Genomic DNA, 20,910 nt, shown 5'->3' with positions numbered 1-20,910 from the left:
CATCTGAAATTTTCTTCTAGAATGACCAGTTTTATCAAGCTTGTATATTTAAGTTCAGTAATTTCACTTAAATGGCAATGCAAATGACCTATTTATTGTCATTTAAGTGAAATTACTGAACTTAAATATACAGCTTTATAAAAATGATCATTCTAGAAGACAATTTCAGATGGCACTTAGAGGCTTTTGCATCTGAACTATTCATATATATATATGTATATATATGTGCGTGTGCGTGTATATATATACAGTACTGTGCAAAAGTCTTAGGCATGTTAATACCCAAAAATTGGTTTAAGTCAGTTATTTATATCTTTTGCTGTAGTGTGTCAGTAGGAAATATCAGTTTACATTTCCAAACATTCTTTTTGCCTTTAATTGTAATAATCCAGTGAGATTTCTGTATGCACAAGGAATCTGACAACAGCCAGGGTATTAACATGCCTAAGACTTTTGCACAGTACTGTATATATATATATATACATACTGTATACTAATATATATATATATATATATATATTAGTGCTGTCAAATCGATTAATCTAACATAAAAGTTTTTGTTTATATAATATAAATGTGAACATTAACAAAACATTCTTAGAACACTAGAACACATCCTTGTTAGCTGGGTATTCACCATTTTAAAAGAAATACTGTTTGTTTCCACCTGTGACATAATTATATATCATGCAGCTCAAATAGTCCTCAGTATTAGACTTTAGAGACTATCTGTTTTTCTCACCAGTTTGTGAGCTCATGAGATATGACTTAAAACTGTTTCACTCAAAATGGGGCAATGGTTAAGAGTGGCTAGTCTAAAAACAATTACAGCAAGGACTTACTGTGGGTATGTTACTTCCTCTATTAGAAAAGGCTAGAAAAAATACTTTCACTTATTTTGTCTTCTTATACTTAAAGCATGACAAATATGAGTGAGGACACCCAAAACAACGCACTGACTAACCTGTCAACAACTTCCACAAACATAACCAGCAGGTTGCCTGTGGCGGTGCATTTGTTGGTATAGTAGTTTTTCTTGTCTGCATTTTCAAAGGAAGCGAAAAGGAGTAATATAGAAGGGGGGAACAGTGTCACAGATCAAGCTGATCACAGGCGCTCACATCCTCTGGGTGAAGTTTTCAGGAAAGACTCCCTTTTTCCCAAGATGTTTATGCAGAATCCAGTCAGACTCTTTGACTCCCATCAACCACCCTTCATCCTGTAAGCGCACAAAGTCAGTTAGGTGATCATAACTAACACCACTGAGATCACGAAATAAACAACTATACGAACCTGCTCATCTGGACTTTCAAAGTTCACTACCAGCACCACATCTCCTGCCTTCATCTCCAACTCATCCGAGTCATTGGCATTGTAGTCGTGCATTGCCTTCACCTATAGTCACACAAATACATGGCTCACTTCTACTGCTTAAAATTCTGATTAACAAACCATTGTTAGTTAAATGAAAACATCATTTTGTACTCACTTTGAACAGGAAGGCTTCTGGCATCTCTACACTCTCTGTGCTCTCTGTGGCTGCTGTTGCAGTCTGGAAGCAAAGACATATATTTATAGGTTTTATCGCATTATATGAATTATTACCATCAAAACAAGAAAGGTGCTCAACTTAGTGCCTGACACGCTTAAGAGTCCCTAATGTACCATTTATGTCTTTAGGTCAGATGGTGGAGTCTGCAGCTACTCCTTCGGTCCACCAGAGGGAGCCCTCACCTGATTATCAGCATGCACTACTGTTCAAAAGATTGGGGTCGGAAAGATTTTTTTTGTTTCGTTATATTTTTAGGCTTTTTTTTATTTAGATAGGACAGTAGAAGGACAGACAGGAAATCATGGGAGACAAGGAAGGGGAATTGGACTGGGAAAGGACCTCGAGCTGGGACTCGAACTCGGGTCACCCAAAGTGTTGGAGCACTTTTCTCTGTTTTTGAAAGAGGGCTCACCAAGGCTGCATTTATTTAATCAAAAACACTAATATTGTGAAATATTATTAAAATTGAAATAACTGTTCTCCCTTTAAATACACTTTAAAATGTAATTTATCCCTGTCATTTATATCCCTGATAAGATCAATGTTTAAAACCTATTTCAGGATTATTTGATGGATAGAAAGTACAAAAGAACAGCAGTTATTTGAAACAGAAATATTTTGCAACATTATAAATGTCTTTACTGAAACTTTTGATCAATGCAATGTATCACTGCTGAATAAAAGCTTAAAGAAAAACAAATTACTAACTGATTGCGAACCTTTGAACAGTAGTGTATGTTGCCGCAAATTTTGGGTCACCTATAGTATTCCTGTTTGTCCTTTAGTCTCTTGCTTTGGGTTTTATTATCAGATTGTTTTTTTTTTTTACTATTTTGCATCCATATGCTGTGCTTTATTTTATTCACTTACGTCACTTACAGTTTCGGCTACTGCCTCTTCTTTAACAACTGCCTGTTCTGTAACAACTGCCTGTTCTGTGGCCTGCAAAAAGGAAAGACCAGGAGATAAAGAAGAAGAGGGCCAATATATAGAAGAATGAAAGGTAGAAATACCAAGAGAGAGCCGAGAATTGAAAGAGAGAACAAAAAGATGCAAATTACACAGCTATTCTCATAACATATCAAACCCAGTTGAAGCAGTTACTACTACTACTACTACTGCTGCTACTAGCGCTGCTACCAGCATTCTCCCAATTGCCATGCTAAGCATCTTCTTGCTCCCATCCAGTGATGCCAACAGATGCCTCAGTACAGCGCAGCTCAGCTCCTGTCAGCTAGCTCTATGAGATTTGTACCTGAGCCCCATCCTCGTCCCACCCCTCGGCCTTCTGGGTAGAATCAATGTCATTCCCCTGCACAGGCTGAGAGCCTTCATCATCATTCCAGGTGGGGAATGTGGCCGGAGCATGCACAGGTTGGCTACCATCATCATCATCCCAGGTAGCCTGGGTACCATCATCACCCCAGCCAGAGTGCACAGTCTGAGGACCATCATCGTCCCATGTCTGAGGTACCTCGGCTTCCTTCTCTGTATGCTACATGTGGCAGGGGGGTGGGTAAGTAGGGCAGTGAGGGGAATGGTGGGAGGGGGGGGCATGTGGGAGCCGGGTAAAGCATGACCAGAGTGGAGAAAGAATGAGGAGCCAGAGAGAGTGTAAAACACACATTTCTTCAGCCGAACACACTATGATGTGGGACGTGCAACATTAATATCATGGACAGTTAAAGCAGGACAGACAGACTTAAGAAAGCTTAAGAGTGAAAGGAAATTTAATGGAATAGCTGTTTCGCAACTGTTTGACAAAGGCAGATTCATTTCCCTTACCATTAAATATACTAAATGAAATGGCTTTCAGAAATAGCTAAATAAGTTGCTTAAGAATCTGTCTGAATTAAAAAGGAAAGGTTATATGTGCTGGTGTACACTACAACTTTGAGTAAACAATCAAAAGCACACTCACCTCCCATGGATCCCAATTCTGTCAAAATACACACACACACACACACACAGATAAAGCAAAATGAATGACTGGACAAAACAGATTTGTCCATTTGGCTAAGAAGCATTTACACTGAAGTTCCATTGCAGACATATGCTTACATACATACAAAGACATTATAATGCATAAAATAAACTATAAGCCGGTGTTATAGTACTTAAGTCTGGATAAGACTCGGACTTAAAGGCACACTATGCAGTTTCCGTTTTTCTCAAACAGCGACCCCTAGAGTCGCTGTGGAGTATTTGTATTTAACGTTACTGTCGTAAATACCACTCACGCAGAGCCGTCTCCACACTCTTCCGACCGCGCTCTCTTCGTTTTCTTAGTCGACTCTGCCATGATTCACTTCTGAAATGCGTGCTAGTGTCTTCCATAGAGGCTGCTTCATATGTTGCTGATGTATGTGACGTCGTGCCGTAAAGCAAGTCGTGATTCTCGCGAGATTTGTCAGGACGCCACCTCTCAAACTTGCATTGCTGTTTTTGCTAGCGGCGTCATTTGCCAGCGGCGTTATATTAAGTTACAAATCTTGCATAGTGTGCCTTTAAATAAGCTGGTCTCGACTAGCCAGAAAATATGATCTTTGAGTCTGAGTCCGGTCTTTTCTGGACTCGAGTACTATAACACTGATATAAACTAAATCTACAAGCTCAAGTTCTTTTAATTCCGTCAGACCTGTGCGGCTGGGGTGGTGGCGGCCTGAAGTGAGTCCAGATCCATATCCAGCAGATTAGCAGTGGCTGGGGCATCATACTGCAGTGGTGTAAAGGGTGTAAAGTATTTGAGTAAATGTAATTAGTTACTGTAATTAAAGGTATAGTGGAGGATTTTCTTTTTCCGGGTGGATCATCAAGACTATTGGTCCTCCTAGTTGTCAATCATTCTGGTGATATGTTTACGTAAGGCCGTCGTACGTGCTCGTCCCTAGGTAGTTTTCACTTTCAGGTGTATATGTGTGGTGAGCTACGGTTTCAGCCATTCATTGAAGCTCGCCCGTTCTCACCTGGTTTTTTCAAAATGTCTGAGGGTCGCAAGAGAAAAAGTGTCTACAAATTGTATGACAAGAAGAGAAAGGCCTCTGAAGAAAGAAACAAGACCAGAGTGTTTTTGGGAGAATATTTCACACGCTGGCGTGCGCTAAAAGCACAGGTTGGGCTTCCCACTGATGCCTCAGTCGCGAAGTTTCTACTCGACAGGTAAAGTTTGGCATGCTATTTGGAGAAATCCATTTAAAATCACTGCTAGTAAAAGTTAATGTAAGCTATGATTAGCGATGCTAGCCCTGGCACAAGTCACGCACCGACAGCAACTTGTAAACAGAGCGTGCACGAGGAGAACTAGGCTCGTGCATGCTCTCTCGTGCACACGTTTAATAGGCGTTCCCTCTCGGGAGCAGGTAGAGTGTTGCGCATGTGCATTTTTTCAAAAAGTGGAGAGGGCGGTTCTTTTCCAAAATTCGGGAAAATCCTCCACTATACCTTTAAGTAGATTTTTGGCTACTTTGTAGTTTGACTGAATATCAAAGATATTAGCAACTTTTACTCTCTACTTGACTAGGCCTACATTTTTGAATAAGTATATGTACAATGTACTCTTTACTCCAAAACATTTGTTATGAGGGCATTGAAGGTACTGTATCTTGTGCGGTTTGCCCCTGTTCACCCAATCTATTCAGCATGGCTACTTCAAGCAAATGCAAGTGCATTAGCAGGAAGTTGTGAAGTGTCCAGTGCAAGTAGGCTTTTACTATTTAATTTTACTCAACATTATTTTATTTATCAGTTATAATGAAGATACCTTTTTGAAGTATATTGGTTTACTTATGCCCCTTTTGAGCACTTGTGCTTAACTGAGACTTATAGTGCTCAACCTTGATTTATTGCAATATTGAGGTGTTTATTTCGATTTTTAGAAAATAATCATGTGATTGTTCTCCTCTTTTCACTGGCATGTCTCTTAGATGCTGAGGACTAGTGCATCTTTGCGTTGTAAAATAACTTTCATTTTATCAAGTTCAACCATGCTGGATGAACATTTCCAATTTACCCTAAAGTCTTCAAAGTGGAGCCAAACATCAAGCAAGCTACAAGCTGGAAACTTTCTAAAAGAACACCTGATAAGTGACCTGCTGTTGCCCATTTTCTTTATACCATCAAAATTTATTGAATTTAAGTTTAGCAATCCCTGTCATTCCAACTCAAATTCAACATCTTGCAATTCAAATTCCAACTCATGAATTGACAGCTAGTCTTCACATGATACCATCATAGGTAGCAGTATTAGCCTGGAGACGAGGATTGCAAAAAAAGAAATTACTGCTGACCTGTGTTGGCGAAGTGACGCTGATGTTCGGAGTGGAAGCCTCGCCAAATAGATTAATAATGCTCTCCTGCTTCAGATCCTTTGATGGAGTAGCTTTAGGAGGCGGGGGGACAGCTGGCTTTAGCTGGAAACGCACATAAATAAGAAATATGTTTGACCAGTGTCACTGATGCTAACAAAAAGAGAGATGAGAAATCACTGCAATATTTCGTACACTGCAAATACAAGATTTCTAAATGCATAAAGTACCTTAGATGGAGATTTGGGAATGGCTGGCGGTCCTCCTGGGCTCAAAGTGTGATTGGCATCTTGTGTTCTTTCACTGGAGCTTAAAAGTACAGATAGTGATCTAAATACAGTATATGGCTGCGATGAGCTCCTCTGTGTCATGCTTTCATTTGGCTCAGAACCAGGAACCATCAAGTACCAGGGCCTCACACTACAAGCCCTAGATGACCAGTGTGGCCAAAAGTCTATCTGGGATACTTTCACGCCAGAACTGACATAGTGTAACTACACAGGATGGATAGTATCAATTGCAACATTTATTCATGCAGACTGAGACGCAGTTGCTTCCTGTGCAAAATCATTCTGCTCATGCAGTGAACTCTACTGGGAAGGCATCATCTAAAACACATAGTTGCAAAATGTAAAACTGTTGCTGGAAATGGCTACACTTTAAGGCACGCAAAAAGCTTAAGTAAGGCGGAATGCAGAGACACACATACGCACACACAAACCCTCAAACACACAGCACTGTAGGGCTACCGCTGTTACCTCTTCTGGGCTGTTGATGTCCTCACCCCTTGGTTACCTGTTTTTCTGTGAGAGTGGTGTTGTGGTTTGTTCATTAATTTAATTGTGATTGAGTGTAATTATACCAATACTAATTATTGCCATATGCACAATTTAGAGACTGTTTTGATGCAAAATGGACAAAAATGAACCATCAAGTGTAAAAAAAAAAAGTGTTTCTCGATGAAACTTTATGTATATTGCATTATATAAATGTTACTGACCTGGACATATCTTGATTTTCTAATTTAACCAGTGTATCATTCAGATTCTGATTGATCTGTGAAATAGAAAAATGAAATAGAAAATAAACATCTTTTAAAATGCAGAAGTTTTTCCTTCATATTTTACTATCACTATTACTTTTTTATTCTCTCTCTCTCTCTCTCTCTCTATATATATATATATAAATAAAGAGAGAGAGAGAGAGAAATAACTTTCTAGAGAATACTGAAAAACATTTGTCATGGTTTACACAAAAATACTTAAGTTTCAACATTGATAATAATAAGAAATGTTTCTTGAGCATCAAATCAGCACATTAGAATGATTTCTGAAGAATTATGTGACACTGAACACTGGAGTAATTATGCTGAAAATTCAGGTTCATCATCACGGGGATAAATTTCATCTTATATATTAAATATATACAAATTTTAAACAAGTTATATATAGAACATAACCATAGTGATCTGTCATTTAATGGTGTTGCACTGGATTCCTTACTTTTCCCATTTCTCTGTGAAACTTCTCCTCCAGACCAGCCACACTCTGGAACGTATTCACATAAAAGCCAACACGACTGGAAGAGAGCAGACACAATTTAATCTAAGATGGTACACCCATGGACCATTTACAACCAATCTGGAGCATATTCCACACAAAAATGGCAAGAGCCAATCAGATTGTCAGGCTTCTACATAATTTCCGTGAAGCAGGGTGCACAGGTGATACTGTATTTGCCAAATTGCCAAAGAGGTTTATATCACTGAATCTGTGCAAAATGTTCAGAATTTAGTTAGAGGTACTTGAAACTAAAACACCATTTTCATTAAAGGGGTGGTATAATGCCCTTTTCACAAGATCTTTCACAAGTCTTTGATGTCCCCAGAGTGTGTATGTGAAGTTTTAGCTGAAAATACCCCACAGATATTTTTATATAGCATGTTAAAATTGTCACTTTTTGAGGGTGACACACCGTTTTTGTGTCTGTCCCTTTAAATGCAAATGAGCTGCTGCTCCCAGCACAGAGGGCGGAGCTACAAGAGCTTGTGTCCTTTTACCTCACACAGACATGCACTGGAAATTTCAAACACTTTTCAGAAAGTCAGAAAGATGGAGAGACTCAAGAAGAAGTGACAACATGTAGACAACATTTCTGAATGGTTAGTTGGTGAATTTATGTAGCTTTTGTGTAGTGATCTTCTAGTCATTGATTAGCATATTCTGTCATGATAATCTATAAATTGCGTTCCCGGGGGCGGCGTTTATGTAAATTTTAGGGGTTTTCACTAGTCTACCAGCCGTTTGTTGTAGTCCTTAAAAAGCAATTTCTTTAAAAGCACATATCTCCCTTTGCTTTGAACTTTGAGTATTGTAACTTTGCAGATGTTGTTTATGCTCAAACAGCAACATAACACACTAACTAAAGTTAAAAAAGTGAAATCATATTCAACCACCCCTTTAATAAAAAAAAACAGACACAAATTCCACTTATTGCAATATTTGCACTTTAGTGCAATTATTTGATTGCGTTGTTGAATGTCAGTCTAATATTGGGTTCTCATCGATTTTACATTTATATACCAATAAATTTCATATAAAGAAAATGATCTGGGCATCCCAAAAGCATCATAAGCCTAAGTTAAACGTAGAGCCCATTGGTGGCAATTGTTCTTCTTAGGCTTACGATGCTTTTGGGAAACGCAGTCCTGATGTAGGTTGTTTTACATGACGGTCAGACAGGTTCTTCCTAGTCTCAGACATCATGCCCACAGACCGTTGGCTAATGTCTGATTCAAATGGCACAAAAAAGGGGAAACACGTCGGGATTTATTATTTTATGTACACCAGAGTATTACGTCATATGACGACAGTTGAAGTGTCCGTAGAAATTTTGTGTGCTCAAAGTCTAGCGTCACCGCGGCTTAAGCTGCAATGTGGACAGTAAATGCCAGTAGTCAAACGTGTGTGACAGAAAAACCAGAGAAGATCTGTGAGAGTAAAACAGTAATAAATCCACACCTGTTCCACAGAGATGGCAGTTCCTCCTGCAAATCTATATTAATTTCTTCAAACACCTTCTGTGCCCTGTCCAGCTCTTCCTCTGCCTATAAACACATAAAATTACATCAAAGCATGACATGAAGTTCAATAATCTTATTCACCCACAAGGCTTTAGCTGTTGAAATAGATTGACCTGAATACAGCTAAATCAAACATGATGAATTGCCTCGCCTACCCTGTTTGATTTGTCATTTATTTGGCCCAAATGTGCATGGAATTTCATTTTATTTGAACTTTATCTATCCAGGCGAGAAGAAGATTCTTATTTGTGTTGGCCTGGCAAGATGATATTGTCCTCTTGGATGAGGGAGAGGGAATCAAAATACTAGCTAGCTCTTTTCACAGCTCAGAATGTAGTAGCATTAGTTATAGTGTGTCACCTGACTCCTGGAGAGGCTGGTTTGAGCCACGTTATGGGCGGACAGGATCCCCTGAGCCCAACCCGGGGCGGCCCTCTCCAGCAAGGAAGCCGGCTATATACAAAACAAGTGAGAACAATCAAAAATAAATGCTTTGGATATTTTGTCCTGAAACATTCTTGAAAAACAAAGGGCTATACCTTAGTGATCTTAATCCCCTCCTTTCCTTTCTTGCCTTTGTTTACCGCAGCAAAGTTGTGTCGTGCACTGTCAAAGTCCACCAGCTTCCTGTCACGCTTCGCAATACGGGCCTAGAAAGAATTTTACAGATATTAAATGGAAATTCACAGCATGGTATGCTAGCTAAACCACAACATCATCATGAGATCTTAGTACTCTGATGTCAGGAAACTGTCCCAGGTAGGTGTCCATGGATATAAGCGCATGATCCACAAGTTTCTGATGGAAGTCTGTCCAAAGGAGGTCTGAATCCTGTTATACACACAACAATAGACACAAAAGATCAGGACGATACAAAACCATCTTAAATACATTTTGTTGAACACCCCCACATTCACACAGACAAGCACTATCTATAGAGATAACTACAGAGCAGCTGGATCAGTTGTAAAACTAGTTAAGCTAAATCTAGTGTCACTATTTGTGTGGTTTCTTGCAGTTACTGTGCTGAAAAACTATATTGCATTTACATGTTTATAAACTAGAGACTAGATGGAGATAGATGAGTCTAAACCTAATTTATAGTGAATTACCTCCCATATCTGTTTCCTTACTCCTAATATTCTTTTCAAAGAAAGCAATCAAATAGAAAGAAATCAAATAAAAATGGTAGACATGCAAGACATTTACAATGGATGCACCTACACTACACAAAATGTTTGGGGTCGGTAACTTTTTTTTTAAGAGAAATTCATTTTTTTACTGACAGTAAAAAGAAAAATTAAAAACAAGTACAACTGTTTATAACATTGATAATAATAAGAAATGTTACCTGAGCAACAAATCAGCATATTAGAATGATTTCTGAAGGATCATGTGACACTGAAGACTGAGGAATGATGCTGAAAATTCCTTTTATTTATTCTATTTACATTTATATGTTACAATATATTCAAATAGCACACAGTTATTTTAAACTGAAATAATGTTTCCCAATACTACTCATTTAACTGCATTTTTAACCAAATAATTGCAATGAGAGATTTATCAAAAACATAAAAAAATCTTAGGCAATGAAATTTTCGGAGAAAAGAAGACACATTCATTTCTGTATTGCAAGCATGATGAAATGACAGATGGGTGTGATGTTAAAACAATAAAAATGGAAAGAAGAATAGCTGTAGCGGATACCATCTGCCCTCAATGAAAGTGTTAAAGGAATTTAATTTCATTCTCCATCATTAGGTTTACTCTTTACATTAAGGATCTCATGAAATTACGTAATTATAAGTTATATGAAATTATAAGTTATGAAATTATAAGTGCAATTTTCTGTCTTATTTTCTTTTGAAAAATAAAGTTCAGGCAGGACATCCATTTTTAAAATAGGCATTAGGCAAAGAGTTGCTACTTGCTATCGACAGTCAATTGAAGATGTATTGGGGGAGGGCATTTTCATTTTCATTTTTTGGATTGTACAGGATGAGTCTTAAATATTTTAGTCCATTTTCCAAGAAATACTACACATTTTAAACTTAAATATCTGATTTTACAGAAGAACATGCATTATTCTTTCCAAAGATTTTTGTCTAAATGTATACTTTGCTCACAACACAGTTCCTGACATGAATGACCTGAATTACTATAAAAGTGTAAAATACATTTTACTAAAAAAGGACTTAAAACAATAACCTCACAGATGGAGTCCACATCCTTTCTTCCATACCACTCATTCTCATACATGTCATCCAGGCACTCGTACAGGCGTCTAGAAGATTCATGCATGGCTGCGGGAAACCATGAGAAAGGGATCAGCAAGGGTAAGAAAACAACATATTCAATTTATGTTCATTTTAAGTGTGTAATTTGATCAATTGGTAATCTCACTTTTTACTGCAGTCAAATAGGCCCGAAGGTCTTTCTGCAGTTTGGTACCTTCCACCTATGTGAGCAACACAGTCATAGACCAAAGGCAAAATACCAAAGAATCCGCTTATACTGCTTTAGAAGAAAAAAATCATAAATAATTAAGACCACAGTTAGAAAAACACTCACCAGCTGTTTGTTAAAATTAATCACACCCTCTTCAAATGCCACATCTTTAGTCTCATCTGCCTTGCCAAGCTTTTGGAGAACCTGAGAGAAGATGATTGTATTATTGACCATTTTCATATATTGTGAAAAACACTTATTGTGTACTGCTTGTTTTTTAAAATATATAATTAAGAAACTGTTGTCTTCAGTGTGTAATGACTAAACAGAGCCCCTATACAAATATAGCATATTTTCATTGAGTAGAACTACATAGGTTAAACAAAAAAAATCTACATTATCTTGTAAATGTGTCTACAACATAGAACATGGTTGTCTCCTACAATAGGCTAACATGCATCCAAAAAAAAAAAAAAAAAACCACACTTACATTTTCTCATAATACAGGCTATAGCACACGTACGTCTGCAAGATGAGATCAATTTAGTATCACCGTTTTTCTCACAGTGTCCGAAATGGTTCGATAAAGGATCCGGTCTCTCTAATTCCCTCCATTCCGAGAGCCTACTCTGCTCTGATTGGACAGATGAAGTACTTTTACCACGTACTTAATTTAATAAATGCTGATATATTATAAACATACCTGTCAACCCTCCCGTTTTTCCCGGGATTCTCCCGTATTTTACATTGCTATCCCGCTATCATCCCGTTTAAATATTTTCCCGTATTTCTCCCGTATTTTTAATCTTTCTATAATTTTTTTTTTTTTTTAATCCCAATGGGCGCAAACCAGTTAAGCGAAAATCCCGCCCTGCAGCTAATTTCATTGGTTAAGGTTACAATGACGGGTAGGTTTAGGGATCAGTGTTTGGTGTAGGCAATCAGTACTGTGATTCACATGACCAATAAAATCTTTAGAATCGGCTGCAGGGCGGGATTTCCACTGAAGTAGTTAGGGGGAAAAAATCGCGCGAAGAAGAACAGCAGCATCCGAGGATGGACGAACATGAGAGAGATGGCATTAACACACGCAATTATGTCAAAATGTCCGTTTTGTCGAGTATCCTCATAAGAGCAGTCTGAGCAGTCTTAAATTAGTTTAAAAAAAAGTCGTAAATGAAAGCAAAGAGTTGTGAGAGAATGAGACGCGAGTGAGATCCGTCAGCGGCTGTTTTTAAAGAGACAGTAGCCAATAAAGCTTTCTGTCAGTAAAGTTAATCAAAGAACAAAGGTAACAGAGAAAAGCACTCACTGCTCTTGACTAAAGATCTTTTTTTACTTTAATAAGGATTAATCTATGTACAATTTAAATTGTATGCAGTGCAAACTGTTTGATAACTTCAATTTCTGTATATTTTTCCTACCTGTTAGACAAATATTTAAAATATACTGTTTTATGTTTTTCTACCTTAATTTGGAGATTAATTGTGAAATTATTACATTATAAAATGTTAAAAAGTAAGTTTTTTTTAATGGCAATTAATCGTGATTAATTAATGCAGTTAATTGTTGCAATTGATAAAAATAAATAAAGAAACATGATATAAATAAAAAAAAAAAAAAATAAAATAAAGAACCCCCCCCCCCCCCCCCCCCCCCCCCCCCCGTTCAGATTTCCCGTATTTTGGTATCCAAATGTTGACAGGTATGATTATAAATACATTGTCAGTGTCATATCTATTGCTCAAAAATGGTGGCTGACTGGAATATTTGTTTACCAGCCAAATTTACAAATTTCCTTGTCTCTAAGAAGAAAGCCTTATTCAGTAACGGCTGTTCTATAGGATATAGGCCTATAACTAATCAATAGCAAGAAAAGCCAGATGGCCTCTTAACCCATTTAATCCCACTGTTAACATTTATAACCACAATTTAAGGTTTTTTTGTTCTTTTTTTTTTTTTTGGAGTTTGAATAATCTTAAAAATATGTTATTTTATGAGTATTTATGAGTATTTTACACAGTGTTTTTAAATGTAAGGACGCAGGTATCAAAGTGATGAAGGACTATGGGCAGCATTGCGTGATGCAGCTGCTCATTTACTGTGATGATGAAAAGTCTGACTCATTTCCGCAAATCGGTTCTTTCGAACAAGTCGTTCGAAGAACCGTTTAAAAAAACGTAATTGCGTCATCACATGGCCCCTGTCATCCCAGCGTAAAATGTTCTAAAACATTTCAATAAAGCCATATGTAGGCACATATCGGTGTTTATTACGTTTCTCCCAATGAAGTTGTATTAATAAAGGTTTTTATTGTAATTAATCTGTTCAGTTTGTAGTAGCCATGATTCAGCTAATGAAAACTAAGGCATTCAATCCTAAACATACCAAAATACTAACATTCACCTATATCATATAGTTCTCGGCTCGTTAAAAATCTGACATGTTTGAAAATGACCGTTCCCGGTGTGCTGATGACTGGAGATCCGCTTCATCCACTTCGTGCACGAATCGTTCGGACTTGTTTTGTGAACCGATTCACTGAAGAGATTCTATGCAAAGAACGATTCGTGCACGAATCGGACATCGCCGCCGCGCTCATCTATTGGACGAAAACAGCTATGCAAAGGTTCAGAGGCAATAAATGGGTTGATTTAAGCTTAAAACACACAGAGATGATCTTGGTATTCAAGCGAATGCACAAATCCTGTGTAACAGGCGCAGTTTTCTATATGTTTCCATAGCACCCCCACTGCAATGACATAAACAGCGAGCTTGCGCCTTCAATACTGTAAAATCCATAAATGTATTATATTAGCAAATATATACCAGGCAAATGCGTGCTTTAGTAGGCTTTTTGCTAGTAATGAGCCTCGACTCTTAACACATTGCACGTTTAATACATCACGTTAGAGGACGAAACACTGACGGCCTTAAATGTTTCATGGTGCTGAAAGGTAACGTTAGTCTATAAAACACTGAGATCAGCGTTGAGAGAGATGATGTATTTAAATATGTATCTGATGATTAAAATGTCTTACCTTTTCCTGAGCCCTGGTAATTTTTTTCTGTACATTGCTTGCTATTTTCCCTGCGGTGACCACTTTCCCCATCGGTAATTCAGCCATTTTTATCCGGATTGGGTTGTTTGCAAGTAACGCGTCAAATTAGCATTTGTTACGATATCTAATTCTATAGAGTATTATTTCCTTCAATGCAGATGCATTAAATTCTAGGCCTTATAATAACACTCGCCCCTGGAATAGAATGAACCTGCACAAGCGCACTCGATATACAGATGCTCATTGACCAATGACAATAGCGCAGTCTTAAAGGGACAGTAAACCATTTTTTTTTATGTCACACAGCAACGAGGCTGTAACACAATATTTTAGGGTTATTGTTCCTGCTTGCAATGGTTTTACTGTGAAATATATAACCGAAATATTTATACTTGAAGCCAGGTCTTTGTCACAAGTTTCTTTCTGAAGAAAGTTGTATTGACTACCTTAAAGGGATAGTTCACCCAAAAATGAAAATGCTGTCCTCATTTACTCACCCTCATGTTGTTCCAAACCTGTATGACTTTCTTTCTTCTGCTAAACACAAAAGAAGATATTTTAAAGAAGGTTGGTAATTAAACAGTTGCTGGTCCCCATTGACTTCCATAGTATATATATTTTTTCCTACTATGGAAGTCAATGGGGTCCATCAGTCGTTTGGTTACCGACTTTCTTCAAAATATCTTCTTTTGTGTTCAGCAGAAGAAAGAAAGTCATACAGGTTTGGAACAACTTGAGGAAGAGTAAATGATGACAGCATTTTCATTTTTGGGTGAACTATCCCTTTAATTACTGAAAATGTATAGGTTACTACTTTAAGCTATGCTATAAACAATCATAAAAACTGCTTCAGTAGTCTATTTCAATCAGTTGCATGTGCTTTAAATAGCCTACATTAAAAAGGAAGGAAAAAAGGAAAATAAGTGTTTGTGGTTGTACATGGGTCAGCCTCATTTGTGGATTGGCATGAACAGAACTCCATAAACTCCAAAGTTTCTCCACAAAATCTCCATCACATTTCAGCAGATTTAGTCTGATTTATTTGTGGTTCTTGGGGGTTCATGGATCAAAGATTTATTGGAGCACCAGAATGAGGCAGTCCAGGGAATTTGTAGTTTGTGGCGAGACCTCAAAAGCACAGCCTCTAGGGAAGTAAGTGATAATTGCTATTTCAAAACCCAATAGTGATCGGTTGCATGCACAACAATGGCAACAAAAGACAAATATTCCAGCTCACTCAGTCAACAATCTAAATTAAACATATGAATATCTGATTGTTGAGATTGCTTGTTGAAAGTCATTCCATCAAATATTTATAACCTTTTAGTGTAGTTTCAGACAACAGTGATGTGAGCCTTTAAAACATAATACTGCCCTCTTTGAACATTTTCTGGAGGTGTATAGAATTAAGCATCAGCGTCAGTCTGACAACCCTTGATTGAATCATTCCTGTGAGTTTTTCAGTCATTCATGTACATTTTCTCATGCATGTCTTTTGTTAATGGTAATTATTCTCTTTAAAACACATTTACAGTATAAACAATATCAATATATGTATGGTCTGATCTGAATTAAATTTACAAATGTGCAAATAAACAAAATCAAGCATGATGAGGCATGTCATAAAGTGCCATTAAAGAAATGTATTCTAATATAAATTGTCACATCTAAAGGGATAGTTCACCCAAAAATAAAAATGTTGTCATAATTTTCTCACCCTCATGTCGTTCCAAACCTGTATGAGTTTCTTTCTTCTGCTGAACACAAAAGAAGATATTTTAAAGAATGTTGGTAACCGGACAGTTGACTGTAGCCTTTGACTCCATAGTAGGAAAAATATATATACTATGGAAGTCAAAGGACCGTCAACTGTTACCAACATTCTTTAAAATATCTTCTTTTGTGTTCAGCAGAAGAAAGAAATTCATACAGGTTTGAAACAACATCTTTAACCTACTTCCCTCAGAAGTTTCAATGTAGCACCAACAGAGGGAGCACGTGTATCTGTTTCAGAGATACTTATTCATCTATGATGACGCTTTGAAGTGGTATTTCAACACTAAATTGGTTTGCCTAAATTGTGAGAATGACATTGAAACAACTGAGCCCTTTTTTCTCTCTCTTTTTTTTTACTGTAGCTATTTAAAGCTGTTCTGGTCTCAGTTGTACAGCAAAATGTCCTACATCAACGTCCATGTAACCAAGTAAACCCTTTAGCTATAAACAAGTTAAAGATTGTACACAACAACACTATCTGGTTAACAACCTTTTCGGACTTGCTAAAATCTTCAGTCATACATGTAGGTATTTGGAACCATTTTTTCAATGAATTGGCTGTAGCTTTCCATGCCCCTTGTGCAGATTTGTTAATTCATGTGTACTATTACTTTATTTTATTTATTTGTTTAATTATTTTATTATCATTAATATTATTTTTTAAAGTAATTTATTTAGCTTTTATTGTCTTTACATTTGGATTTTCAAATTCAACCACTGTCGCATGTAGACTGTTGTTAATATTGTTGCCTTGATGCCTGTTTTGTTGGTAAATTTGTCTGATTTCAATTTAAAAAAAATTGTGTATCTCGCTTTAGCGACTGTTTAAAAGACCATTTTGGGTCTTTTAAACAGTCACCGTTACGTCCCTGCAGTTGCGCGAGCATTGGTGTATTGAGGTGGCAGGAAAACAGGATTGAAAACGGGCGAAATTTCTCGAGCCTTTGAAAGTCAGAATGCTATTGTGCTGATGCAGCTGATACGCAGGAGGGCAGTAGTGCTGCAATGTCTCGTTGTTCAGCCTGTTGAAACCCTGATTCTGAAACCCGGAACTGTGTAACCTACTATTATAGCCTTGCACCAACAACAGATGAACAGAAACAGTATTTGTATATAAACTAAGGTTTCTTTACATTTCATTAATGACCATTGGTCTATGCCTATTTAGACGAGCCTAAACACATTCGATGTTCCTGAAGCGTGTCCTGTTTCAGCACTAGACAGCGCCAGGGAGAACCGAGAGTCAAAACTTTACTGTGACACATATTTCCTAAAACAAATAAGAAAAGTAGCCTACTATATTCTTGTTATAATAAAACACATAAAATCAGTAAAGCAAGTCACAACTTTATTCTTTCCATGTGGTATAAAGTTCTGTTCAATATAAGTGCCGCTGTCACATTTTGGTAACGTTGATACTCCGCTCTGCTTTTTAAAATGTATTATTTATGTTTTATTATTATTATTGCAACGTCCTCTACGTGTTTACAACTTTGCATCAAAGTAGAAAAGCCAAAAATGCAGCATCGACCTGCGGACCACATTAATCAAGCAAGGTAATAATAACATAGCCTATTGTTATATTCTTGGTATTAAAAATATTCACTGTGTAATCCAGTAAAATGGAATACAGGGTTATAATTCATTAATACCTTAAGCCTGTAAAGTCTGAAATAATAGTCAGAAATGTAAAAACAAAATGTGGGGAAAAAATCTAAAGAGAGAGAGATTGCATTTGTGCTTTATGTTTTGTAAATGGAGCAGTTTGTTGAACCATTATAATTAGATTTTAAAAATCCAAAGAGAGAGAGAGATAGAGAGAGTTTGTCTTATATCTGTGCTTTATGGTTTGTGAAGATCAGGCTTCTTTTTTTTTTTCTTATTGCTACAATATGTGAGAATATGGAGAAGGAAAAGAAAAAGATACTTGAGGAGGAAAAAACACCTCAGTTTTATTCAGAGTAGAAATGTGGAACTTGGTGCAGTTGCTATACAGACAAAAAGTAAGATGAAATTCTGATACCTTGTAAATCAATGAAATCTTAATAACAGCATAGCAGACTTAGATAAAATGTATATAAATATCAGTTGTCACTCTATATCTCCCAGTAATATGTCTTATATGATGACATTTAAATGCTTAGTTTTATGATCAAAGCTCTGGAGTTTTCATTGCTAGGCGCAAAACATATAATTCAGTGCAATACAATGTTATGTTTGAGAGATGTGCCAATACATGCTCCTCAATGTATTTCATTTGATACTCCCATTTTAACATGATTTTTTTCTGAAAAATTATGTATGGTTTATCAAGTTGCTTCAGTCCAGTAAATTATCGTCTTGAAATATTTACTAACAATATGTTATTCTTATGTTTACTTTATAAAGAGATTTTACAGCAAAAAGACAAGTATTAGTCTAATTTAGGTGCTAAATAGGAAAAGGATTTAGATATTTGTAAGTAATTAGAAAGATTTAAAATGTATACAATGTTTAATATGGAGCGCAGTGTTGACAGAACTGGGCTACTTATGGTCATACTTCCTGGTTCTAGTAAAAACTCTAGCTGCTGCGTTGTAGCCAGACCTGACGGCAGGCAGCTTTTCTTGGCCAAGGACTGCCCAAGAGGACGTTTGACTGACATGTAACGCAACCAATCACGGTTCGTTTTGTGCCGCATCATGTTTAGGGGCGTGACATTATAATGTCTATGTCCCTACAATAACCAGGGGGGCAATCCAGCACCCGGAAAGCGTACCATCCCCGGGGGCCGCCATTGGCTAACAAGCCATCACCTGCTGTTAGCATACCATTGACTCCCATTCATTTTGGCGTCACTTTGACAGCGAATAACTTTACATCTAAGGCGTTTAAAGACTCTATTTGTCCATTGTTTATTTCTAAAGACAATGTATACAAGGCTCCATTACCTTGTATCTTACGTAGAAGCAGTTTTTGTAAAAACAGGCTAACGATTGTGTCATAACCACGCGACTCTCTGGAAATTACCGTATAGACAGGAGGAGAAGCTTGCAGTCAATCGGGGGGACGTGGAGGCATAAAGTCCGATAAAGTCAAGGGAGAAGCCCATAGAGAGTCATAAAGTTGCTCCTGCTCCTAGCTCATGGACAGATCCTACTCACGCTCTCCGTCTCTGCAAGATTCGGAAGGGAATGATTCAGATTTCTCTTGGCACAGCTACTAGAAGACTTACAACTGTCAGACAGGTTGCTCACGTCACATCTACGTCATCAAGCTCAGTTTGAGTCTGCGCAGTACGCTCAGCCATCAGGAAGTGAGTGCTTCTAATTTGCTTCACTTTTCTCCATTGAAGGTCGCTGCCATTTCTTTTACTGTCTATGACAATAACAGACCCGCGTGCATCTAATAAATTATTCATTCAAGAATGTTGTACAAGTTTACTGCAACAATGGAGCCGCGAACTCCACATACTTTTGAAAATCCAGCGTTTAGTTGATCCTGATAAGCGCTCATTGTCACGCATTTGTTTCCAGGCGGATTGATAAAGAACGCGACTCTCACATCTCCCGGACATCCTGTAGGCTAGAATTCAACCAATCAGATCGCGACTTCGAAACTCCTGAAGTGTTTCCAGAAAAGTGTGCCAAATGTCACATGGATCAATTTTTGGAAATTGAGATTTATACATAAGCTGAATAAATAAGATTTCCATTGATTAATGGTTTGTTATAAAATGACCACATTTGGCCGAGATACAACTATTTGAAATTCTGGAATCTGAGGGTGCAAAAAAATCGAAACATTGAGAAAATCACAATTAATGTTGTCCATTTATGGTCCTGATTGTGCTGCATCCACTCACAAAAATAGATGTTTTATATATTTACGGTAGGAAATTTACAAAATATCTTCATGGAACATGATCTTTATTTAATATCCTAATGATTTTTGGCATAAAAGAAATATTTTGACATTTATACAATGAATTGTTGGCTATTGCCACAAATTTACCCGTGCGACTTGTGGCTGGTTTTGCGATCCAGGGTCACATATGCATCAGACGTTCAGCCAACGGTCCTTGGGCACGTCTGAGGCTGAGACTACTGCGTTTTGGGCCAGCTGGAGTTTGTTTATTCTGCGTGAAGGGCAACCACCCAGTAGAGCATTACAATCATCTAGCCTTGAGGTCATGAATGCATGAACTAACTGTTCCGCATTCGTCATTGATAGTATATGTTGTAGTTCAGATATATTTTTAAGATAGAAAATTTTGGTTTTACAGGTGCTAGAAACGTGGCATCAAAGAGCACACCCAGGTTCCTGACTGATGACGAAGACTTGACAGAACATCCATCAAGTGTTAGACAGTATTCTAGGTCAGTGGTTCCCAACCACGTTCTTGGAGGCCCCCCAACACTGCACATTTTGCATGTCTCCTTTGACTGACACACCCATTTCAGATCTTAGGCTGCGTTTACACTTAGCATTAACATGCGACCTGTATCAGGATGTTTTCCACATACACATTGAAAAGACAAGTGTAAACGCGCTTGTCCAGGTTCGGAGGTAGTCGAGGACGCATTGTGATCGGATCTCAGTGTTATGTAAACGCACTCCAGCCATCGTGTCTGCACTCACAGGTGGACGTCACACAAAACCCCGCCCACTGTCGGTCCCAGGAATGTGGTTGGGAATCACTGC

The 20,910-nt window shown here is 37.6% G+C and overlaps 1 protein-coding gene across 5 annotated transcripts; it reads right to left on the bottom strand.

Annotated features, from left to right (window-relative positions):
* Window positions 1-194: 194 nt before the first annotated feature.
* bin1a (bridging integrator 1a) lies at window positions 195-14,696 on the bottom strand. 5 transcript variants are annotated; one of them, XM_084422181.1, is made up of 20 exons: window positions 14,431-14,696; window positions 11,513-11,593; window positions 11,345-11,399; window positions 11,150-11,244; window positions 9,674-9,769; window positions 9,478-9,588; window positions 9,299-9,391; window positions 8,877-8,962; window positions 7,359-7,434; window positions 6,857-6,912; window positions 6,615-6,659; window positions 6,087-6,165; window positions 5,839-5,961; window positions 4,191-4,268; window positions 3,474-3,491; window positions 2,808-3,047; window positions 2,423-2,494; window positions 1,490-1,552; window positions 1,294-1,395; window positions 195-1,219 (listed from the first exon to the last, which is right to left on the bottom strand). In XM_084422181.1, the coding sequence occupies exons 1-20, from the start codon at window positions 14,515-14,517 to the stop codon at window positions 1,118-1,120; spliced, it is 1,758 nt and encodes a 585-aa protein (XP_084278307.1). In that variant the 5' UTR covers window positions 14,518-14,696; the 3' UTR covers window positions 195-1,117. The 5 variants fall into 5 exon arrangements, with proteins under 5 accessions (XP_084278307.1, XP_084278308.1, XP_084278310.1 ...); XM_084422182.1 differs by having other exon boundaries at window positions 2,432-2,494; XM_084422184.1 differs by lacking the exon at window positions 2,808-3,047.
* Window positions 14,697-20,910: the final 6,214 nt, after the last annotated feature.

The sequence above is a fragment of the Rutilus rutilus genome (assembly GCF_951802725.1).
Source record: "Rutilus rutilus genome assembly, chromosome: 10".
Classification (NCBI taxonomy): domain Eukaryota; kingdom Metazoa; phylum Chordata; class Actinopteri; order Cypriniformes; family Leuciscidae; genus Rutilus; species Rutilus rutilus.
The sequence above is the reverse complement of the archived record's forward strand: the minus strand, read 5'-3'. Positions and strand labels throughout refer to the sequence as shown.